We start from the raw sequence: 26,283 nt of genomic DNA, 5'->3' as shown, positions 1-26,283 counted from the left end.
TAGCACTAGGCAATGAGGGTTAAGTGACTTGCCCAGAGTCACACAGCTAGGAAGTATCTGAGACAAGATTTGAACTTGGGATTTCCCATCTCTAGACCTGCTTCTCTAAATGCTGAGCGACCTAATATATATTAATTTAACATTTACTTTAATATTCAACTTCATACCCAAAGTAGAAATTTAGGAAGGCAGAAATATCTTAGAAAATATGTCTCAGGATCATGAAGAAATTCAAAGGCTTATATTCTTCACAGAAGTCTCATGAATATTGTTTTCAAATGGAAAAAAATTAAAGGCACTAAGCATAGCAAACTAATACTGCTACCACTAATAAAAATCATAGTAATAATAATAATAATAACATGCATTAGTGTTTTAAGATTTATAAAGTGCCATAAATATATTAATTAATTTGATAATATTAAAAATTAAATTGCCTTAATAACTTACTAATGATATAAGTTCTAAATAAATAATCTAAGTATAATAAGACTATTTTCTTATTAAACTTATTAAAGATCAAAGTTAACACCAAATTTTAAGCAATAAAAAACATGAAAAGATCATGTCAGAGAAAATAAATCCCTAGATTTGTGGACCATACATTAAACATACTAATGATAGGCTTATGACCAATGATAAAGTGTACCTTACAAGGACTCCTAAAAATGGCTTTACTTATAATCTTGAAAATCTAATCAAAAGGATTTTGTATAGTTGGGAAATGTTGAACCCCTAGAACTGCATTGCCCAGGATTCTTTTCTGTATTACCCACAATTCCTTTTTCTTTCTACTTACATGTGTCTTTTGCGTGATTGTATATAAGTTTTGGGTAACACTCCTCTCTCTCTCTATTCCACGTGAAGTGAGTGGGGAATGTTTTCTGTGTTCTCTAGCTCTCTAAATATTAATAAATCTCTATAAATATTATACTTTGTAGATATTGAATATTAATTTTTAAATCCACAGTTTTAAACTGAAAAGGGGGCAGAAAAACTACATGAGTATATAATAAAGCAAAATAGATGTCATAAAGAATAACCACAATGCAGTGATAATAGTAGAAGAGATCCCTAGAAAACTACAGATCAAGTCCAAAAACGGAAAAAGTAAATGTATAAAATTTGGATAATAATCAATGTGAATTAGAACTCTAATTCAAGTAGGATTTTTTTTATTATAAGTATACCTGAAATTTAGTGGAATGTGATTTATAACTACAATATTTATTATAATAATAAGATAAGTATAGCACTTGCTATGTGGCAGACACTGTACTAAACATTTTAAAATTACTATCTTATTTGATTCTTGCAACAACCCAGTAATATTAGTGCCATATGATGCTAAAAACAAAGTGTATTGCACCTGCAGTGCCACTACATTCAATGTAGAATTCTTTTTCAAACTAGAGTCTTGTCTCTCAGTAAGAGAAGCAATATTGAGTCTGGAACAGGAGCAAGACAGGCATCACATTAGCATTAATAATAATTTGTGTTTCCTGCCTTACTCACAGCATCTCTGAACCCTTCCTTTTCAGGCCCTTGGATATAACCACCCTAATACATTTATATCAATGGAAATAGAAAAAGTTTTCTGCCAATCTAAATAAAATCTTTCCAAATTCTCAGAAAGTTGTTAAAATGGTGGGTACAGGACAGCAGCTGTACAAATAAATCCCCAAACTGGAATCATGCCCCCAGCTCAGAGAGACTGACAATCAAGATCTTTATTATCTAAATACAGCTGTTACAGAGTAAACACACTGGGATCAACAATTTCTTTTTCAGAAAGGAAAAATATTAATAAAATATGCAGCTAAAACTTCTTTATAATAATGCGTGTCATAGCTCTGTAAAACTTACACACTCATAAGACAGGGATGCATTTTATTAGTATTTATTTATAAATATGTATACATAAAGAAAATAAATGTTGTTGATAGTGTAATTTTGTATAATTTTCTGATACATACTGCATCACCCATATGCAGAGAATGTTTCATTTAATCTGATGGATTCAGTTTGGGAAAATCACATATCTCATATGTTAAGATATTTTTCTCATAGGCATAGTTGTAACAACATTTCAGAGAATCAGAGAATTTCTGAGTGGGAAACAACTTCAGAAGCCTTCTAAGCTAATCAAATAATAGGTTCATAAACTTAGAGCACTAAGTGCCCAAAGAGAGATTTCCTAAAGAAACTAAGGCCAAGAGAGAGAGAAAGAACTCAAAGGACTAGACTGCATCAATTGATGAAATGCATTTTTTATCACAAAGAAGGCAAAGAAAATAGGGCTAGTGGGAAGAATTTTTTTAATTCAAAGTAAAACGATAATATTGGTTTCTAATTATTTCTACTTAAATTATATTTGAAGAGATAGGAAACATTGCAGTAAAACTTTATTTTTTTTCATGATTTCAACCATTAAAACATTGTGTTACTAATGTATCTCATGAGTTGGTAGGTCAAAGTTATGTCCCCTGACTGCAAACTCAGGGAACATTTTTCTGCACCACATGGCCTCTAAGTCTAGTCGATGGAGATATGATTGGGGATGTAGACTCTAAGCAATCACCCTAATGCAAATATTAATAATATGGAAATAGGTCTTGATCAATGACATATGTAAAACCCAGTGGAATTGCTCATTGGCTATGGGAGGGGAGGGAAAGAACAGGAATCATGTAAGCATGGAAAAACATTCTAAATGAATTAATTAAATAAAATTTTCCTAACTCAAAAAAAAATAAATCTAGTTCTACCCAAACAAAAATCATCTCGCAGACTCCCTAACAAATTATCATACAGTCTTTATTCATGAAGAATCATCTGCTGTTCTGCTTTTAGACAATTCTGATTGGCAATGAGTTGTTTTCCTTCTATCATAGTGAAATCCATTTCTCTGCCACATGCACCGACTTCTCTTCATTCACCAATCTGAGGCAAAATCCAATCTTGTTTTTCTTGAAATCCCCACTACAGAAGTAGTTCAAGAAAATAGGTTGAATACTAGATTTGGGGTTTGAATGAAACATTTAGGAAGTGCCTACTACATGCCTGGCCTTATGCTAAGCACTTTAAAATTATCTCATAAGATGCAACAACCCTGAGGTAGATATAATCATCATCCTCATTTTACAGATGAGAAAACTGAAATAGACATCAGTTAAGTGGCTTGTCCAGTGACCCAGAGGTAGTGTTTGAGGCTGGAGTTAAACTCTGTCTTTCCTTTCCTCATACACAGAGTGCTCTCCATTGTGTCCCTGGGCTGCTTAAGGCTAGCATAGCCTTGATGACTGAACCATTCTATTCCTTTATCTGAAAAAAATGAGGTGATTATATTAACAAATTTCTAAGGACTTTTCCAAGGTACAGTTTTGTTTTGTTTTTAAAACTTTTACCTTGTTTTAGAATCAGTACAGAGTATCAGTTCCAAGGTAGAAAAGTGGTAAGGGCAAGGCAATTGGCATTAAGTGACTGACCCAGGATCACACAGCCATGAAGTATCTGGGGTCAGATTTGAGCCCAGAATCTTTTATCTCTTGGCCTGGCTCACTATCCATGGAGCCACCTAGCTGTTCTTCCAAAGTACATTTCTAAATCCTATAATTTCTGTTTTATTAAACATTTGATGATAGCTATCAAGTCCCCACCACCATCAACTATTCTTTTACTAAGGAAGACAAATCTTCAAGTGATCCTAGTATAGTACATTAAAATAATTAATTAAAATTAAAACAAAAATATTGTGCATAACTACAATTCTTAAATCATAGCAGAGATATCTCTTGCTTTTGGTGATAGAGTAAAGACCAAATTATTTTAAATGCCATGAAACAAGTTAATTGTCAAAAATTAACTACTGAATATAATATGGTTTTTTAAAATAACTAAATCATAATACCTCTTTAAACCACTTTGATTTTATGCAACATTTTTCTTGCAACTCTGCATAGTAGATAAGAGATATATTATCATTCCTATTTTACAGATAATAATAAGTATATTCTGGCTTAGAGAGACAAAGTCAATGGCCCACAGTCATACAACAAGTAAGTGCCATAGTTGAGATTTGATCACAGATTTTTGATAACTAAACATCCAATGCTCTTTCTGGATTATATAGTGCTTTTTCTTCTGTTTTCAATTTTAAACTAGTCCTCATATGACCTAGTTTTACAGCAGTTTCATAATGATGAATTTAATTTGATTCTTGTACCAATCCCATAAATATGACAAGAGCAGTAATATTGGATCCTCATATTTAAAATGAAGGACTTGAAGTTTAGGGAGGCCAAGTGATTTATCCAAGAACATACTGATAGAGATGTTAAATAGGAGTAAGATAGTTCTAGAACTCTGGTCTTTTGACTTTTATTCAAACACATTTTAAAAATTTCTACCTAATGACATAGTATTTATACAAGAGTAAATATAAACAAACCCCATCCTTCTTTCTATATTACTGTCCTAAGAGTTTTCCTCCTACTATCATTCTGAGACAAAGGCAAAAGTAAAGACAAGAGGATATTATTAATTAATATTAAGGGAGTCTATTGTAGCATGAAATATAACCAGGAGAAAATGACCTAATTACTATAAAGAATCAGTCAATCAACTCATTAACCAGCATTCATAAACTATTCAATTTAACATCAGGCACTGCACCAAAAGATAGAAAGTCAAGAGAGACTATTGCATCAACTCACTGGTCATACACATTCTCTCTAAGTTCCACTTTTTCTCTTCCTTAGTAAAAAATGCACAGGGGAATTAGGTAAAGAAGGGATGGTTAATGAGAATTTTGTTAAGAGCAAAGTTTGAAAGAGTAGTTTGTTTTTCCTTGAGTTCTACCGCCACTGATTAGCTAAGTGATCATGGGAAGTCTCCTGATCATTCTGGATCTTACTTTCCTCAACCGAAAGGGTTAGCCTAAATAAACTTTACATTTTCTCTAAATCTCTACATATTGTGATGCCTTGGCACTCTAAATCCATTCCTTTCTATATCATATGCTTACACAGCAAATCCTTAGTATCAATAGTGAAGAAAAATATTTAAAAATTTTGGCACTAGCCAATTTGTGCACTGACCTGCCACAGCAGCATCCAATTCATCATCCTCCATAGAGTCCTGAGTAGAGATGCCTCTCAAAGGAGATAGTGGATAGGAGGTATTAAGGTTCAAGCCCAGCATGAAGTTATGTACTTTCCCAGCACGTCCTTCTCGGGTGTTGAATAACGTCGAATCACTCACCAAGGCCATGAGCATCCTCTGAACCCAACTTGCTTGGTTATTATTTTGATATTCCTTTTCAGCATCTGCATTTTCAGTGCCTGTATACAAAATGTACAGTCAAGATAAAGACACTGGAAATTAACAAAACAATCTGAACTGATGAAAATAATATAACATGGATAATATAACATGAATAAAATAATATAACAATGAAAATAATTATAATAATTTTGGCCAAATCCATTCAAAACTTAAACATTAAACATTATGAATCCTGGTTTTCTATTTTCTTATGATTTGATATATAAAGCAAATGACTTCCCTTATATAAATAAATAGAGTTACTATTTAATTTATATTTTCCTCCTAAAAATAGTCCCTGTTTACTTTCTACTTCAAAACCACAACTGAGAAGGAACAATTGGGACTTTTTTCTCAAATGACTAAAGTCTGAGGCTGAGGGGGCCATTCCTCCCTGTAGTGATCCTCCGAATCATCGTCCTTTACATTTACCTTATAGTCTTAACCCCATTTTACATTTCATTATATCATAAGAGTGCCATTTTCTGGCAGAATACTTCTTCCCCTCTCCTTTTTCTGTTCCTACTGATGCCAGCCTGATTTCTGTCAGTAGTTCACTGTCCACTGTGGCCCCTCTCCCCTTCCCTGAATTTGCCCCGAGAACCTGAAATCCTAATTGTAGTATACATGTAAATTTCATACACACAAAGACTAGGTAACTGAAAAAAAAGGAAATTTGGGAGAGGGAGTTGGAGAAATACAACCACAGCTGAAGATAAATATTTTAATGGAGATCATTTTCATGATTTTCCACTCCTTCAGCATTTCCATGATTTGAGACATGCTAAATGTCATGTAGAAAAAAATTTACCTCTCCAGGTCAGACTTAAAAGTTCATCATACAACTCTTAGGCTAGACAGGATATGGAATATAACCCACAGTACTTTTCCTCAAGGGTTGGGTCCTGTTGATTTAATCAACACCACAGCCCAACTATAAAGGAAGCTCATGGCTTTTCCTATTACCTTTGATATATATGACACTGAAGTGAGAAACTCATTAGTCAGAAGATAAATAATTATTTATTTTCATCATCATTACCATCATTGTAAAAATCTTAGATTGTATTGTACTTTTTCTTCTATTTTCAGTTTTAAACTTGTCCTCAAATGAACTAATTTCATAGCAATTTCATTCTTGTATCACTCCTATAAGCAAAGCAGGGATGATAATATGATCCCCATATTTAAGATGAAGGATTAAAGCTTAGGGGTACCAAGTTAATTGTACAAGAGCATGCTGATAGGAAGGCTAAATAGGAGGAAGATTATTCTAGAACTCTGATCTTTTGACTCCAGTTCAAACACATTTTTAAAATTTCTTCCTAGTGACATTACATTTTATATATAAGTAAATATAAATATGAGAAACAGAGATTCTTCCAAAGTCTAAATTATCTTTGTGTTTAATTCTGATCAGATAATTAGAATCACAAAAGCACAAAATTTCACAGTGTTAAGGTATCTTAAAGAGTATATGAGGAAGGAAAATTTAACCCAAATCTGAACATGAAACTTCTCCAACAACCCTCAAAAATGTTCATTCTGCCTTTGCTTTAAGATGTCAACTGAGAGAGAAGATCCATTACTTCCTCTTCTACTTCCAAATAGTCCAAATTACTAGGAAGAATCCTTATAAAGAGTTTAAATTTGCCTCTTTATGCTTTGCATCCATTGCTGCTGATTTTACATCCTGGAGTCAAGTAAAATAAATCTAACTCTTCTCCAAGAAAAACTCTCAAATAGTTGAAGAAAGACTAATTTGATTTCCCTCATCAGATTTCTCTCCTTCAGGCTAACCAAAACCTTTCACTTATTTCTCCTTTTGCATGATCTCAAGGCCTTTTACTGTTACAATTGCCCTCTTTTATAAACTCTCCATTTTATCAATGGCTTACAATCAGTGATGGGCAAACTTTTTAAAGAGGGAGCCAAAGGAAAGGAAATGCTCATCTATCGTGCTGTTTCTAAGGCAACTCTTTCAAAGTTTCATTGTATTGTATCCTACTTATTGTATTCATCAGATTAGGAATAATGTCTCACAGCCAGGTAGAACATTTTAGGGGTCCACATCTGACCCAAGGGCCATAGTTTGCCCATCACTGGCTTACACATATATGAATATTGTCCATGACAACATAATATTTTAGATATTGTCTGATCAGAGCAGAGCTGTAACTGGATTATCATCTCCCTATGATATGCTTCTTTTAATGAAGTCTGGATTGCAAAACCTACAGTGAATGCATAGTGTAACAACTCTACTCTATTAAGAAATAATAAATCCTCAAGAAAATGAAGTTGGCGGTCTTTTAGATGTTGGCAATCAGACTTCAAGAGTTCTTAAATTTTGGTCTTTTTTTGGGCTAAATATTTTTTCTACTTTGCTATAAATACAAAGGTTTCTTGAGAGGTTGAAGATGAGCTGAATGAGGTCTAGGCAATGAAAGAGATGATGTGTGTAGCATTTCTGTGTTGTACACTTTGGAACAACAGAACTATTTGTCATTTTTGTCTGCCTTCTCTGTATAGAAAGATCTGCTTCCACTTTTAACCATTGGAATCCCAAGTGGGTGGAAAACACAACACGGTTACAGAATAAAAGGAAAAATTAGCCATTCCGATTACTGATGAATCTGTACAAAGGACAGTTTCTTACCTTTGGGCTCCTGCGATTCATCATCACTGTCTGAACTATCATTACTGACAATATGTTTTGGTGTAATATTTTCTGTGGAAAGCAAACAAAATAATTATGACTTTTGAGGCTATGGATTACAGATATTAATTTAGCCAAGTTAACACATTTTATTGTCTCTCTAGTGTCAAGGAAAAAAAATCTCCAGAAGGCAACAACTAATTGTTGTTTAAATATAATGTTTTTAATATTTTTAAAAAATCATGACAATGGTCATGTTCTTATTTCAAGAAATTTTCTTTTATTCCAAAAAATGGTAATTTACATTTTTTCTCTGATCCAGTTAGCTTTGATAATTTAAAAGAAGAAAACATAATTTGAGGAATATCTCTGCAAAGTAAAGGAAAACTCTAAAAAGACTTAGACGTAATTATTTTAGAATTTCACAAAATATTGAGGGGGGACATGTTTTATTCTCTGAAATATTTGGTAGTTCAATGAAATTCACATATAAAAGGTTTGAGCTTTCAATTCCATCCAAATGGAGTGAACAAAAAAGTAATGGATTACAAGAAATGAAAGGACAAAATGCCATGGTCCTTGAATCTTTCTCCAAATGGAAAGTTCCTCAATAATGAAACAGATCTTCTTATCTATCTTCATTGCTATGGAAAACTTCCAGATTTTATCTGACCTTAACTTTGAAATTGCTTTTCTTATAATTATGTTTCCCCCTGCATTCTAGTAAATAAAGAAATACAGCATCATGTATAGAGGGTAAGTTTCTTAATTATGAAGTTAACTTAAAACTTTCTTTGACACATACTAACTCCATGTACACAGACAAGTAGGGGAATACCCATTGAAATCGCAGGTCTGGAGATCTGGGAGTCTCGTTCACTCAAATCAATCCAATAGAATGCTAATTTGTGTATCTCTATGTATGTAGGTGTTTGTTTTTAAATTTAATAGTATGGGTAGAATTTTCTGCATTTGAACCCAGAGCTGTTCTAATGGGCATCTTTTCTACAATCCCAGGAATCTTCTCTGTATTTGGTCATTTCCAAGTAGGCACCAGGTAGGAGAGCACATAGCCCTAGCAAGTACTAATTCAATGAATATATCTAACAATGAGTTGCCAGGATTCCTGGGTAGTTACTTAATGACTTAAAGCCAAAAGACTGAAATGGGTTCAAGGATTATAGATTTAAATTTTCTATTTTCAGTTTTGATCTAGTTCTCATAACCAAAAACCACTATAATACCACTATAGCTAAGTTTGGAAAATGGAAAAATAATATAATTACTGATCCCTAATTACAATGATCAAGGGAGAAAAAAAGTGATTTTATTGTTTTCTTCTTCTGGTACCATATTTGCATGCATAGAAATGTACCTTTATTGTGATGGTTGTTGTTTTCCCATTCTTACCCTCTTAGTAGAGAAAGTAGGATCACCTGTGATTTTCATAAATAGGCAACACCCAGATAAGGTAACTATATTTAATCATGCAGGTCACCAGCTTTTTTTTTTTTATAAATTATAGTTTTGGACAGTTGTTGAGAGCTTTAAGAACTTAAATGACTTGTGGAGAGTAACATGATATAGGTCAAAAACAGAACTTAAACCAAATCTTTCTAGCTTCAAATCTAGCTTCTTATTCACTATGCCACAATGACTCTATCTCTTGATATACTACTTTTTCTTATTTCATATTTTGATTGAAAAATCTATTTCTTTAAATATTATCAATATTTCTACATATCTGTGTCTAAAACTCCTACATTCATATATGGGGTTTGTTAAAGGTTAAACCTTCTAGCAGTTCACATTCACATTCTCAGATTTAGAATTGGAATGCAACTTTAAAATCAATTCATCAAATATCCTCATTTTGCAGATGAGGAAACTGAAACCAAAACATATGGTGTATATTTCCCACAAGTATATAAATATGAAATAACCAAGTCCTGATTTGAAATCCAGTCTTCTGACTATGGGCTCAACACTTTTAACTACCACAATTTGCTTTTTGTCTATATTCTATTATAGAATCAGTAAGCTAGAGTTAACCAAACATTAGTATGAAATAGTTTATATGAAATGTTGTGAAATATTTAGGGCCTTTTGAAATGATAATGAGTAAAAACTAAAATATTGCTCCAAAATAAACTCTAGGTGACCTCTTTGATTTAATTTAGGGAAACCCTCTCATTTCATCTGGTTTACCAGATCAGCCCACCTAGAGGCCCTAAACCTGAATGATTTCCTGCATGTCTGATCCACGGATTTTTAGAAAGATTACAAAGAGCTGCCAAATCTCTAACTGCAGACCAGAATGGATATCTCATAATAAGAGTATTCTTCTACCTATTTTGTTAGAAAAGTCCTGCTTTCTTGGTTATGTTTCATTTTTCCACCTACCTTTCCTGATCCACAGAAAAATGAAAAAAGGATTTATCAGGATTTTTCAACAGAAATGGTTTGAAGAGAAACTTTTCTTTTTCAGATAAAATGGTTCTGATGACATTCTCTTTCTCAGCTTAGGACACTGACTGAAAGAAGGACATGTTTCTAAAACTAAACCAAGTAGAAATCAGGATTCTGATACAGCTCCTATTTTAATGGCTTGGTTAGAATGAATTTACCATTGTTCCTTATGTCTTCTAGTTTCATTTGAGAGATTACTCAATTTTTAAATTATCACACTAAGTCTAATGTGTGATATCATGATAGCAAGTTTAGCTGCTTGTGACTTCAGTCATTGAAACAGAAGAGGGTACGCTATAAGTTGTTGTCATTCAATTCTTTTTCAGTTATTTCTGACTCCTTGGGACCTCATTTGGAGTTCTCTTAGTAAAAACACTGGATTGATTTGCCATTCCTTCTCCAGTTTATTTTACAGATGAAGAAACCTGATGGAGATAAAGTAACTTGTCCAGGATCACAAAGCTAATAAATTTGTGAAGTCAGATTTGAACTCGTGATGATGAGTCTGCCTAGCTGGTACAGTGGATAAGCACAACAGACCTGGAGTCACAAAGACTCCTCCTCTTGAGTTCAGATCTGGCCTCAGACACTAGCTATGTGATGCTGAGCAAATCACTTTATCCTTCTTGCCTCAGTTTCTTCATCTACAAAATGAGCTGGAAAAAGAAATGGCAAATCAGCCAAAAAAAGGCCACATCGGCTTATAAAGAGCTGGATATGACTGAAACAAGTGAATGACAAGAACTCCCTCATTGGTTCCTGATTTGCTTTTATCTGATATGTACAAAGGGGGGAATTTAAAGCCTCCTCTCCCCATTGATATTTGATTTCCTTGTACTGACCCTATTCTGAGCTTCTATAAGTAAATAAACTCATAAAGGTTGCCTTAATGGTATAAATACCAATGATAAAAAAATCATTAGGAAAAAAAAACCCTTCCACTTTGGATTTCTATCTTCAAAGTTTACAAAATTATAAAATTATTTTATTAATATGAAAAGAGAATTTCCTGTGCCACACATGATACTTTTATTCATAAAGAAAATGTTACGGGTTTTGGAAGTTTACATAACTAAAAGGATAATTGAAAAAGTCAGTTAATAAAAATTAATTTTATAATCATAAGAAGGGCTGTAAAGAATTTTGCCAGGAATCTTAATCAATGCTGTTATGACTCTTGAGAATTATCATACATAAAGCCAGCTAATTTGGAAATCCAATAATAGTAATGGTGGTGACCACAAGGTTTTCTTAATGTCCTTCATTTTGGGGTGAAAATAAAGAATTTTTTTCTCCATTCATTTTTCTGCTGCCATACTAATACTGTATTGCTGGATTGATAACTAATCTAAATTCAGCTTTCCAGTTAAGCCATCTTGCTTTTTGTAGGAGGCGCAAACTCATTGACAGTCAAAATAACAATGGTGGTAGGGCAAACTTCTACAACGGCTAACAATTTCTTTTTTAATCAGACGTATATTCTACATTTTCAACAATGAAAACTGTGGGCTCACAAATCTTAAGAATAAAGATTCTTTAAAGTCTATTTTTTAATTTACCTATTTATCCTATTTTAATCTTTTATCCATAAAGAAGTAATTCATTTTCTAGATGTTGCTCATAATATCTCCCATTTATTGAGGCTCTTCTTTATGAAATAAACTGGTCACTACAGACATTAGGCACAAAACACAGCTAGCTCACAGGGTTTGAAAGATCAGAACATTAGGGGTAAATAAAAAGTCAAGAAGTATCACTTGAAATATATACATGTCAATGAAAAGAAATGGCTATTTGATAAAAACCTTCTGAGTAGAAGGAAAGCTGATAGAGGAAAAGAATTCTTTGTTTCTCTCTTTGTTTCTGCAGTGACATAAAGATAGCAAGTATTAATTAAAGTTTGTTTAATTGGCACTGCACGTAAAAGACCAGAGGTATGGAGCTTGAAGGGGCCTTGGGGATATCCTGTTTTGTTTTATAGATAAGAAAAGGGAAATATGGGCAAGTTAAAGGATTTTCTCACTCACCCAAGGAAAGAATAATCAGAGGTGAGATTTGAACCCTGGCAGACCCTCTAATGTCTTAAAGTCCATAACTAGTCATTTCTCCAATCTATCATAATAGGATAGACACCTAAGTAAATAGAAGGTCTTTTGGAAAGACCATACATATATAAGGACATCTAAATATGTTTAATCTGGTAATCAAAAAGAAACAAAAGAGAAAAGGAAAAAATATAGCACTTGAAAAGGACTTTGTTACATGAAGCAATATAAAAGAAAAAAAAGCTACCATTTATATAGCACTTTCAAGTTTACAAAACACTCTATATGTGTTAACTCATTTGATCTTTACAACAACCCTGTAAGGTAGGTGCTATTATTTCCATTTTACAGATGAGAAAAAAAAACTGACAGAGGTTAAGTGATTTGGTCAGGGTTTGAACTAAGATCTTCCTGACTCCAAGTCCTATCTACTATGTCACCTAGTTAAGATATCTGGGTAAATTAAAAAAAAAAAACCTGAAATATTCACAGAGCTAATGAATTAGGTTCATGGGTTTTAACATTTTTATGTATTTGATTACATGAAGTCAATCAATCTGAATGTTCAAATGAAGATATAGACTGATTCTACCTAATCGCTGAGAATTTTGAGAACATATTATGGTAGAATAGAAAGAATACTAGATTTAGATTCAAAGGACCTGAATTTAAATTCTTTAGCTGATGCTCACTACCTTAGTGAATCTTAACAAGTCACTTAAACTTCTTGGAACTCAGCTGCCTCATCTAGGTCCCATATACATCTGTAACCTTAAGAAATTCAAAATAATAATTTCATTTGCTTTAATTTCTGAAATTTATCTCAATATTTATCAACATATATATTATTTCTTTTTTTTCAAATTACCTAATTCTTCTTCCATGGTGGACCCTTTATTTTGGGAACCAGAAACTCCCAGGACTCTGTTGAATAGTATAGAAAATGCACTACCCCAAACACCTAAAAAAGAGAGAGAGAAAATGATAGTTGACAAAAGGTTAATTCTAATTGAATCAAATAATCCTATATTACCAGGCCCTGATCACATACCCATTAAGAAGTGAAGGGGATTTTCTTCATATTTTTTCACAACTGTGCCCATAAAAAATTTGCTTCCAAATAAATCAGGAGCCATAAATGTACCATATTTAGCCATCCCAATCTCATATGGACTGAATTCCACCCAATCTGAAAGTAAATGAGAAAAAAATAGTTATTAGTTCATTTCTAAACAAAAGTACACAGAGATTATACCTGAAAATTTAAAATTATAATCTTTGTCAAAGACTTCCTACATAGTCCAAAAGATGAACATTTTTAACTCTAAAGGATTTTTGAATAATTGGTTGAATCTAGAATTTCTCTTGTAATGGCAAACCACAAAGAACAAAACAGAAACTAAATCCACAATGGAGAAGACAGAAATATATTTTTCTTCAAAACAGACTTTTCAAATGCCAAAATGCATTTTTATCATTATTTTAGTTTAAATCAGTGATGGGTAAACTACTGCCCAAGGGCCAGATGTGGCCCCCTCAAATGTTCTATCAGCCATGAGACATTATTCCTAATCTGACGAATACAATGAGTAGGATACAATACAATTACAATGAAATGTGGAAAGAGTTGCCTTAGAAACAGACTGACAGATGAGCATTTCCTTTCCTTTGGCCTCCTCTTTAAAAAGTTTGCCCATCACTGGTTTAAATAGTTGTTGTGAAGTTGAGTTTCTAACACTAAGATTATAAATATATAATCTTTTTAGAGTATGTTTCTAATACTAAACACTTGCCTTTTATACTAAAACTTGTACATTATCTACGGACTCCAAGTCAATAATATGATAAGATTTATTACTGAAAAGTTGAGGGATGATAAAAAAAATTTCCTATTTATTTCATACAAAGACAGGTTATGAATTGCCTTGTGGCTTGTTCATTTTTAAATAATAGAAATTTTAAACATCTAAAAGGAAATTTGATGGGAATCTAAAATTAATTTCATCATGCCATTCATCTAGTCTGATATTTCAAAAACCCTACCTATTCAAACTAATAGGGGCAGCTAAGTGGCAAGGTAGATACAGCATCAGGTCTGGAATCAGGAAAACTTGAATTCAAATCCAGCCTCAGACACTTTACTAGCTAAGTAACTCAAGACAAGTCACTTAAGCCTGTTTGCCTCATTTTCTTCATCTGTAAAATGAGCTGGAGAAGGAAATGACAAAACATGCCAGTATTTGTGTCAAGAAAATTCCAAGTGGGGTCACAAAGAGTCAGTCGTGACGGAAACACTGAACAGCAAAAATTCAGCTGATGTTATTACATCGTTTGGCTAATCTGCTTTAGTTTTGCTTTTTATAATTTCTCCCCAACTAGACTATAACCTCGTGGAGAGGAAGGATCATGACATATTTATTTTTCATGTCCAGAGGGACCAAGCCCAGTGTATTTATATGCTGGCCACTCAAGGAATGTTTTTAAAAGAATTAACAATGAATGAACCAAAACCCATTTATATTCCCCCCATTTCATCTAAACCTCATTCTTTCCAAAAGATGGCACTAGAGGTCTTTTGTTTCATCAGGAAAATTATATCTGAAAAGTAACAGGTACGTAAAAAAAGGTTCAGTGAAAGCATTCCTGAAATGTCTCATTAAGTGTGTTTCATTAGTAATGATTATTACAGCGCAGGGTGTAACTAGTGCCAGTCACCAAGGTCAGTTATACTAAGAATAGAATGAACAGCCTAAGCCCTGGGCATAAAAGGGCTGTCAGCTTAGCAGGCTGAGAACCCGCCCCAGCACCCCAGAAGAATGTTATCGGATACAATGAAGGAGGTCAACAAGAATCAACATGACAGGATTGCTTGTAGCTCGGTAATTTAATGAGCAAGAAAGTGGATGTATTTTGTTCAGTCACCACAAGACGAGACAAGTTCTTCAAGTGTTATATTTAAAGAACCAAAATGGGAAAAAATAGCAGGATTCGAGTATCTTTTTAACAGAGAGAAAGTAGTTCCTAAGAGATGAAATCATTTAATCGTTTACAGATATTTTATGTTAAATTATTATTCTTAATAGTGGATTGTAAGTTGAAAGGAAGGACCATGTTTTCACTGCCTTTTCACAGTGTTTCATGCAATGCTTTCACCAGAGGAAGTGTTTAATAAATTGCTAAATGAATTAATGTATATGTTTGTTATTTCCCCAATCTGTTTTTATTTTACTGACTGGAACTGAAATGTCATTAGTTAGTCATTTCCCAGAATTATATCAAAGGGCAGAAGAGACCCTTGCAAGAGACTGTGTAAAGAAATCCATCATTTTATGTCCAACTAAAACCACTGGGAAACCAACCCAATAAAAATTTTTAAAGCAACTCTTCTGTAAAAAAAAAAAAACAGATAATGACAAATAAACTTCACTGTTAGGAAATTCAACCTTGTGTTTAAACTTCATATTTTATGGGGATGTCTTCACATTGTCACATTTCAGAATTAGAGAGGAACTTTGAGGTCATTTATCTCAACCACTTGATTTTAGCAACGAAGAAACTGAGGCACAGGAAGGTCAAGTGATGCCAAATAGCTGCTTAGCCGCAATACTGGGATTCTCAGTCCAAAGTTTTGTTCTACTCTCTTCCACCGTTTTCCTTTATTTATCTCTGGCACTTCCCTTTGACTCTTTTAAGTTCTCCTGAGCTTCCCTTTAAGCTTAAGGGTCAGAACCTTAAATTACAGAACTCTAAAAAAGAGCTAACCCGAGGTAGAGTATCATGAAAAAAATACACCTCGGCTTCTTAACAGTTAAAATCCTCTTCAAGTATCAGCTTAATTAAACGTAATAAGTAAACACATTCTTATTCAGCACCTACATATATGCAAAGACAATGTGCAAGGCTAGGAATACAAAGAAGAAAAATTAATAATCTCTAATCTTAAGGGAGCTACATTCTCCTGGAATGAGAGAAGGACAGGACTATATTTGTTGTTTGATCGTGTCCAACTCTTCATGACTCTCTGGATCATAGCACACCATATAGTCCATGGGTTTTTCTTGGCAGAGATACTGAAGTGGTTTACTATTTCCCTCTCTAGTGAATTAAGGCAAATAGACGTTAAGTGGTTAGCCCAGAATCATACAGCTAGTAAATATCTTAGGCTGAATTCACACTCAAACCTTCCTGACTTGAGGCTCAGTGCTCTATCCACTGAGCCACCTAACCACCTCTAGGCAAAAGAGGTTAGTTAGGTGATTTGCCCAGTCACATAGTTAATAAGTGTCTGATTTGGAATCAGCACTGATTCTAGAGTCAGTGTTCTATTCACTGAGCCATCTAGCTGCCTCTGAAGGAATACATTTGTGTGAAAAAATTTTTTTCCAAGGTAAATATTAAGTAATTCAGGGTTAAGGTAAGAGCTAACAAGGGGGGAGATCAGGAGGTAACACATGAGCTCAGCCTCCGTGGGTGCTAGGGATTTGCAAGAGGGCAGGTGAGGAGGGAGAGTATTTCAGGTATGAGAGGTGGTCTGCTTGGAGACCTAGAGTTAAGAGGTAGGATAACATAGAAAGAAGATAGGAAGAGGCAAGAAGGCTCAGGAGGGGCTCAGGAGGTGACGCACTGAGCTTGGAGCCAGAAAGTTGAAATGCAGCCTCTGAGCTCTGACGTTTCCTTGCTTATTGGCCCTGGACAAATCACTTAGCCTCTGTTTGCCTCTAGAGAAGGAAACAGCAAACTGCTCCTGTGTCTTTGCCAAGAAAGCCCCACGGACAGTCTAGTCTACAGAGCCCTAAAGAGTCAGACATGGCTGAGTGACTGGAGGACAGCAACACAAGGAGAACAAAACAGCAAAAAGGTCAAATTGATTCAATGAAGGAACAGAAAATATGTGACAGGGCAGAGTACATAAGGACTAGACCCATGATTTCATTAGCATAGGATAGGGAGGTTCTATAGAGGAACTGCCTTAATCAATGCACATCAGAACCTTCTCTATAATTTATTTATTTATTTAGGCCATCTTAGAATCAATATGCTGTATTGGTTCCAAAGCAGAAGAACAATAAGGGCTAGGCAATGGGGGTTAAGTGACTTGCCCAGGGTCATACAGCTAGGAAGTGTCTGAGGCCAGATTTGAACCCTGGATCTCCCGTCTCTGGGCCTGGCTCTCAATCCACTGACCCACCCAGCTGCCCCTTTCTCTATAATTTATAATCAGTGATTTGCCTAGAGCTCTGAAAGTTTAACTGATTTGAGTGTGGTAGCATAGTCGGTAAGGGTCAAATACGGATCTGAACCCACTTCTTTGTGTCTTCAAAGCCAGATCTCTTTCCTATGCCATACGACCTCTCTAAAAAGATGATTAAATTAGATAATAAATAAATACATTAAATAAAATAATAATATTAAATATATTAAATAAAAAATTAAATGAAAACTGGTTAATTAATTATATTGATGAATTAAATAAATAAATTAAATTAAATAATACCACTTTGCATTTTACATAACGCCTTAAGTATTAACCTTTGATTTTGCAATGCACTTTACATATGTCATCTTTACCTATACTGTCTCATTTGGTATTCACAACAACTCCATGATATAAGGGCTATTATTCCCCCATTTTACAGAATTAAAAAAAATAGATACCATCATCTATACCAGAATTACCCAGCTAGTAAGTTCCTGAGGCAGAATTTGAACTCAGGTCTTCTGAATTTCAAGTTAAGCTCTCTAGCCGCTATGTCACCTAGATACCTCACTTCAAGGATTGCAAGGTGCCAGGCATAAATTATCTCATTATTATGCTCCTTAATACAACTCTCTAAAAATTATGGAAGAGGAAAGAAGCATAAGCAGCCTTGTATCATATAATAACTGTTTGGCAGTTGAAAGGAGGCTAGATTGAAAAAAGGAACACCAGTATCCAGGGAAAGGCATTCTTAGAGACAATTCCAAGAGCTCCTGCTAGAGGTTTGGGAAATCTGACCTGAAGTAGTGGTCATCTGCATGATTCCTGGGAGATAAATATTAGATTTGCTGCAGAACCAATAATAACTGAAGACTGGCTGAATATGTGGGAGTAAAGAGAAGCAACAATCAAGACTCTGAAGTCACAAACCTGAGTGACTGAAGTTTTCTCATCTCACAAAGCAACAAACTATTATTATACTGTTGCTACTGTTATTCACAAAAACTCTTGCTCTTTTCCTTCCTCCTTTATATAGAACCAAATGTTTTTCTTTCCTATATTTGTATGTCACCTTTTCTATAGGCAGTTGGGCGATGTAGAAGAGAGTCCTGGACCTGGATCTGAATCCTGACCCTGGTGCTGATGAGCAGAGTTACCCTAGAGAAGTCATTTAACCTGCTAGAGCCTCAGTTTCTTAAACTACAAAGTGGGAAATGAAAACATACATTGGAATCAGCCACAAAGGACTTGTTGTGAAGCTATGCCTGTGGTTGTGAGCATTTACCTAAAAGGTCTGGTAAAACTTAATCAGTTATATATTTGGCAAAATTGCTCCTATTTCCCTTTCCCCTATAGGACACCCAAACTCTGTCATACACAGACGCTGAAATAAAACAAATGGTCTTCAAAAGCACATAGCAAAGGGAAGCCTGGAGCACTGAAGAACCACTGGACATTCAGTTCTATCCTGGAATTTTCAAGGAATCATATTTGGACCTTAGAGACCACTAAGTCCAATCCATTCATTATCTAGTCAAAGAGTTTACACCCAAAGAGATTAAAACACTGAGGCTTGCTCAGAATCATGGAAATAATGAGAGACAGAAGAAGCATTTGGATCCAAGTCTTCCTGACTTCAACTTCAAGACTTTTCACTACATCAGGCTGGTTTGGGGTAAGCTGGGGCCAACTCTAACCAGCCTGAAAGAGCTGGTTGTTAAATTTTCAGCGTGAGCATTTATACCTCATGAATCTACAGGCACTGTAAATTAGGACGTGACTTATTGTCTTGTTAACTGTCTAGAATAAGATATAAGAAAGTCTTTTAAATGCAGAATAAACTTAAAAGTCAGTCAATAAATATTAATTAGTGCCTACTATATCCCAAACTCTAAGGATAAAGAAATACAAAAGAGAATCCTGATCTCAAAGAGTTCACAATCAAATGGGAAAAACAATATAGAAACAACTATGTACAAAGAGATTCACAAAAATTACACAGGATATTTTTTCTAGAATGAGAATGTTTATATTCTATATTATATGAAGAGAGCACCAGACCTAAAGTCAGGAAGATATGAGTTCAAATCAAGTCTCAGACACTTACTAGTTGTCTGACCATGGGCAAGTCAATTAACTTCCTATTTCCCTCAGCTCCTCATCTGTAAAATGAGGACACTCTGGAGAAGGAAGTGGCACACTGCTTTATTATTTGCCAAGAAAACTCCATTAATAAAGTCATGTAGAATCAGACAGGACTGAATGACTGAACAACAACACATGTTATTTTACATATTATTTTAATTATGACTTTCTAAAAGTAATAATTTAAGATACATGCAAAAATATAAGAAAATGATGAAAGATTGACATCATACCTGCAAACATCAACTCTGAAACGTCAGGTTTCACATGGAGACAGGTAAAGAGGGGCAAGGGACACTGTGCCTCATTTACTTTTTCCTTCAAACTACTTAGAGTGCTGCTCATTCTCTGCCCAAAGGAAAACAGAAGACAGGGGTAGGTTAAATATAATAGTTGTCATTTATGAGCACTTTCAGTTTTGCAAAATGTTTTAAATGCATGATTTCATTTGACTTTTCCTTCCAGCTTTATAGAAGAGTTGACAGATTTAGAGAAGTGACCTCCTTAAAAGGATGAAATTTCTATAAATGCCTGAAGTGGGATTAGAACCTAGATTTCCTTGCCTCCAAGTCCAATACTTTACGCACTACTCCACGCTGCCCCTTCAACAGACCATTAACTAAAATGAAAGATGTTTCTAAATTGTTTTGAGCCTGCATAATAAAAAGTGCATTCATTACTTTTAGAAATTCAGTGCAAGCCATGAAAGACAGACTGAATGAAGTAATTATCTACCTTCTAAAAAACAACCTTAACTTTAGGAAGTGATGTCTTCAGTGGAACTGCCAACTATGGGGTCAGGAAGGAACTTTCCCTCAGGACATCTTGGCAGGGAAAGATCCTTCTCCATCTCCTCTATTTTATCTTCAGATGGAATGCTGAGCTGTGGTCATCAGTCAGGTGGGAGTGTTCTATGTGGCCTATTTTTTGAGACTGAGGGCAATCCCCTTGGCAGTCCTGGATACTTCCTGTCGTGTGTGTGCGTGTGCATGTGCGTGTGCATGTATGTGTGCCTCTGTGCTGGCTTCTACCCCATTCTTCTGCTAAAAAGCTTCTGTGTGTTGGGTCTGGACAAGGGAGATGGAAAAGAAGCTAAGTGGTCAGGGAAGTCTTGTCCAAAGCATGAAATCAAATAGAAAAGATCTGCTTTCTGCAAATCAAATCATAATTTGCCACTGTACTCCACTGAAGCAGCACCTCGTGGGGAAGTCAGTGTAACAGTCATATAACTAAGTTTAGTCTCTCCCAGTGAGCACTACTCTGCAGTATTTATTGTCTGTGATTTTCTCTGCAAAACTGAGCTAATAATGTTGAGCACAAGAGTATTTGGAAGAAATACCCATACTAACGAAACCATAGACGCTCTCATTGTGGAAGTGTTGAAATAATTTTTTCATAATAATTTTTTAAATTCCTTAATTTCTAACTTAAAATCAATAATAAGTATTGATTCTAATGCAGAAGAGTGAGGAGGGTTAGGCAACTGGGTTAGGTGACTTGCCTGGGGTAACACAGCACAGAAATATCTGAGGTCAGATTTGAACCCAAGTCTTCCCAAATCCAGACCCAGTGCTCTATCTACATCTACTGTGCTGCCTAGTTGCCTCTAGCATAATAATTCTTTTTTTTAAAATTTAATTTTATTAATTAATTTAGAATATTTTTCCATGGTTACATGATTCATGTTCTTTCTCTCACCTCCTCCCACCTCCTCTAGTAGCCAGCACATAATTCCACTGGGTGTCATTGATCAAGACCCATTTCAATATTAACATTTGCACTGGGATGATCATTTAAAGTCTACATCCCCAATCATATCCCCATTGATCCATGTGATCAAGCAGTTGTTTTTCTTCTGTGTTTCTACTCCTACAGTTCTTTCTTTGGATGTGGCTAGTTTTCTTTCTCATAAGTCCCTCAGAATTGTCCTGGATCATTGCATTGCTTCTAGTAGAGAAGTCCATTACTAGTATAATCATTCTTAAGCAAGAGAAAGAATGATGGACTTGGAACTAAGTTTAAATTCCATCTGAGATATTGGTCTTATGGACATAAGCAAGTCATTTAATCTGTGCCTCAATTTCCCCATATATAAAATGAAAGTAGTAATTGCTAGTACCTACTCATCAGGGATATTTGTATCAAGATAAATAGTGCAGACCCTTGCAAACCTTTAAGCACTATATAAATGTCAAATATTACTTTCACTATTAAGATCATTAATATTGATGATCCTAAGGAAATTTCCTACTATTTTACTTTCTCACATCACTTTTTAAATGACTTCTATAGTTCTCCATATAACGGAGGAGGGAAATGAAAGAAAATCATGAGATGCATTTAACACTGACAATACTCTTCTTACATCTAATGTTATAGCTGGTATAGTACTTTTGGAGTGGACCTGATAGAGAGATGGCCCAAGGTCCTCAGATGGTATAAGGACCCAAGATGAGTAGGGATGGGAAGCCTAAGTGAACACCAAGGCTGAGACAGTGAACACTAGTTCCCCAACTGTTTGCAGCTCAGCTAAACACCAGTTCCCACCTACGGTGCCCAGAACTAAGTGATCCAGTGAAAAGCTGTGAATAGAATCACACAGCTTCTCTGGCTGCTTGTTCCGGGGTTGATTTGATAGATAGATGTTAGGGTTGATTGGATAAATGTTAATGATGGAGATAGATGTTGATGATGAATGGATAACACAGTTGACTGCGACTTAACTAAGTATTCCCTTTCCCCCTTGGATACAAGACTATCAGACTGATCTTTAGGATAATAACAGTCTTCACCTAAATAAATTTAAAGAATTTAATTATAATAAACTCAGGAGAAGAATCGTGGCTGAAGAATGAGGTATTGGGAATCTATGCTAGACTATAGTTGATAGAGATGGACAATCAATTTGATTAATCATGTTGTGTTAGTTGGATGGAGAGATGCCACTCCCTCTCTGGCCCTGGTCAGGCCAGGCACCTTGGCCCTGACCAATGGCCTGAGGGTTGATGATGTTCTTCTTGTTAATCAGGTAATTGGTATATATCTCACAGCTCTAATCAGTAATTGATAGTGTAGTAATCAATAAAGCAGGATACGAGTAACTTGAGCAGGTGGCTTGGCCTACCCACCCAGCCACTGGGGTCCCCTTCTCACAACTGAGAGACTGTTTGCCTCAGATCATTCCTTTTTATAGTGTTTTTGGCAGCAACTATCTTTTGCCCCTTGGCTCATGGCATCTGGGTAAGGTTCTGAATTCCAAACTGTTGGTTGTCACTCAACTTGCTCTCCATCTTCTTATCAGAAAATGATATTACACTAACTACTAATATGATTAGAATAATTCCAATTCTCTACTAAAAAAACAAAGATATAAGAACATTTTTATACATATGCAACACCAAAACATAGAAAACCTTTCGATTAGTCATGCATTCCATTCATTAAAAGGTAAAAACCTGACATAGTTGAGGAAGGGCCTTAGCATCAATACTTAATCATTTAGGCTTTATTTTTTTAAACCCTTACCTTCCGTCTTGGAGTCAATACTGTGTATTGGCTCCAAGGCAGAAGAGTGGTAAGGGTAGGCGATGGGGGTCAAGTGACTTGCCCAGGGTCACACAGCTGGGAAGTCATTTAGACTTTTTAAAAGTTTTCATCACTTAACAAAGCAATAATACTCCAGTTATCTACCACTCTGAGACTCATGAATGAAGATTATCTTTTGTACCATCTGTTGAAAGATTCCTCTTTCTACTTTAAAGTAACTAGAAATGTTAGTGTAACTTACATTGTTGATTAGGGTTTCTCCAATTAACATCCCAAAGATGTCAGTAAAAGTGACTGGTTGCCCAGAGCTTTTCTTTTTCCACAAGGACTCAATATAGCGTTTCACTTTCTGGGGTGTGAGCAGCAAAAGGGGATTGTGGCTGACATTGGCCATTAGCTCTTCATTAATTTCCTTTGGTCCCTTCTCTGGGAAATCAGGATGAGAATATAGAGATGACATGTACCTATAAAAATAAAGAAAATGCAGTCAACCAAAATTGAGGCTTCACAGGACCGCTGTCTGGAAAAGAAAATCATAACATATCAAATGAAAGTGAAAGTCAGCTAATAAAAGGTGATCTCTGGCATAAAGACAGATGATTCAATCCACATAATTATGTAAGAAATGGGCAGGTATGTTTTGTCTTTCTAATTACTAATAAACTCTACAAATGAAGAAACCATTTTTTCCATTAACTTTTTATCTGCATTCCCTATCATCTACTATGGTATTCTTGTTCATAGGATTCTAGAACACTCATTGGTCATGGTATCATTGATTTCAATTTGGAAGGAATCTTAGAAGTCATCTAGTCCAACTCTGTCAACTTACAATAAGGAAACTGAGACTAAAAGAGAAATTACTTGCTTGGTACCAAGGCAAGTAAAGGGTAGACCCAAGACTCGGAGGCAAGTCCTGTGGCTCCAAAGCCAGCACACTTTTAATTGTACCACACTATTAATGATTTCACTTGCCTCTGATAACTTAAAGGAGTGTAAAGAAAACAATGTGGGAAAGGGAAAGAAGGGAGAGAAAAGGATTTCAATGAAAGGGAAAATAGCATACATATTTGTCTTCTTTTATATATCAAATCCAACACTTGACTCAATGGTGAGACATAAGTGGATGTTTAATAAATGTTGATTACAAAAACAGAATTGGATAGAGAGAATTAGTCAAGTAGGACATATGTCATAGACAGACACTTCAGAAGAACTGAACTCAGAGTTAACTAGAAAGAAGAGATCATGCTAGCTTGCATGAGTAGCAGAATCTTTGATGATCCCAAATATCCTTCTGATGCAACAACCCATCTTTTCAATAGCTGTATTTACCTGATTATAATATATACGTGTGTGTGTGTGTGTGTGTGTGTGTGTGTGTGTGTAGTAAGAGGGAAATAGGTTTTAAAACATTTTGGAAGCTTAGAAAGACAGGCAGGAGCTGAGATTCCAGCTGGAACACAGTGAACTCTCTAAAAAGACAGTTGGAGTTTGAAGGAGTTTTGGAGAAGCAACTGACCTGAGAGACCTGTGGATTTTGGGTATCTCAAAGCAACACCTGGGACCTTACAACTGCTAGGATCAAGGAGTAGAGGTTGAGATTTCTGACTTGCTTGGTGGAAAAGCAAAGTCGATCTCCTTGATTTCCTCTGAAGAATTATTCAGCTGGTTCCTGTGCTCTTGGAGTATACTTGGACTACATCAAATCAAGACCATCAGATCATCTCCGTGAGATCCTATTTGTCCCTTGTGTCTTAGCTGTCTATTTAGCATAGTGTAGGGATTTCCCAGATCTTCAACTTTTAACCCTGAATTTTTATACTTCTTTGGTCCCAGTCTACTCACTTGTTAGTTTCACAGACTCCCATGCTAGGTGGATCTGTGGTGGTAGTTGGTCTCACCTGCTAATCCATAATCTCTCATTCCTTATTCTTTGGTGGGGTTTGTGTTTCCTCAGTTTGTTACTCCAGTCTGTTATCCCTGTCCAGTCAGTCCTTCTTCTCCCCTTTCTCTAAACTTAGTAATATTTAAGTTACCCATAAGAGTTTCCCCATAAGAATATGGATGTCAATTGCTGATCACCATGATTATGCAATAGATCATTCATCCACTTGATTGTTCCCATGTATCTTGCTAGGGGCATCTCTATCAAATAACTGTGGAGATACTATATAATATTCTAAGGATTGATGAAAATAATATGATCTAATCACAATGGAGACTTTAAAGAACCTTACTATGTATAGAATATTCCTTTTCTGGGGCCAGAATTTTTTATTGGAAATGCACTTATACTTTGCTCCACATAAAATGTGAGCAATTATTTTTAATGTAACCATATTTAAAATATCCCAGTATAAATTAAACTATCTTAAATCTTTCAAAAAAACCAAATAAGCAATATCTACTGGGCATAAGGGCATTAAAAGTGAGGACACTGACAGAGAAGACTGATAGCGAAAGGAATTCAATTTGTATTTGCCTAAAGAAATAGCATAATGGGGTAGTATACACAGCCCAGTAGAGTTAAGTCAGGTCCATAATGGCAAGCAATAAAATATTTTCGACTCATTAAAAAAAAGTATTCCTTTTCTATTTGGACTCTATGCAGATGTGCTTCCATAAAACTACCAAATAGCTTTGATGAACTGCTGTTATGCCATATTTTATTGTTAATGATTAATGATTAATTGTCATTGTTAGATGCTTTTACATCTTCAAAGGAAGTTATTTTTGTTATTATATCTGTCAAAGATTATTCTATGACCTTTACATAGGTACAGGAAGCACCTTATTGGAGAGAGCTTTTAATGTTCAAATACTTTTTTTTAATAAACAAAAAGTAGAGAGACTTGGATTTGTTCCACCTCTGAGTCAATTGCACAACTATCAAA

At 35.0% G+C, this 26,283-nt stretch overlaps 1 protein-coding gene across 1 annotated transcript in view; it reads right to left on the bottom strand.

The window, feature by feature from the left end:
• The window catches only part of PLA2G4A (phospholipase A2 group IVA), a 116,503-nt gene that overhangs the window by 15,371 nt on the left and 74,849 nt on the right, over positions 1-26,283 (bottom strand). Inside the window, exons 8-13 of the mRNA XM_044673635.1 lie at positions 23,628-23,850; positions 20,074-20,188; positions 13,550-13,687; positions 13,367-13,459; positions 7,985-8,056; positions 5,100-5,342 (exon numbers count right to left, since the gene is read on the bottom strand). Of these exons, the coding sequence (XP_044529570.1) occupies positions 5,100-5,342; positions 7,985-8,056; positions 13,367-13,459; positions 13,550-13,687; positions 20,074-20,188; positions 23,628-23,850 (884 nt within the window). The remainder of the gene's footprint in view (positions 1-5,099; positions 5,343-7,984; positions 8,057-13,366; positions 13,460-13,549; positions 13,688-20,073; positions 20,189-23,627; positions 23,851-26,283) is intronic.

Source organism: Gracilinanus agilis, chromosome 4 (assembly GCF_016433145.1).
Source record: "Gracilinanus agilis isolate LMUSP501 chromosome 4, AgileGrace, whole genome shotgun sequence".
NCBI classification, from domain to species: Eukaryota; Metazoa; Chordata; class Mammalia; order Didelphimorphia; family Didelphidae; genus Gracilinanus; species Gracilinanus agilis.
The sequence above is the reverse complement of the archived record's forward strand: the minus strand, read 5'-3'. Positions and strand labels throughout refer to the sequence as shown.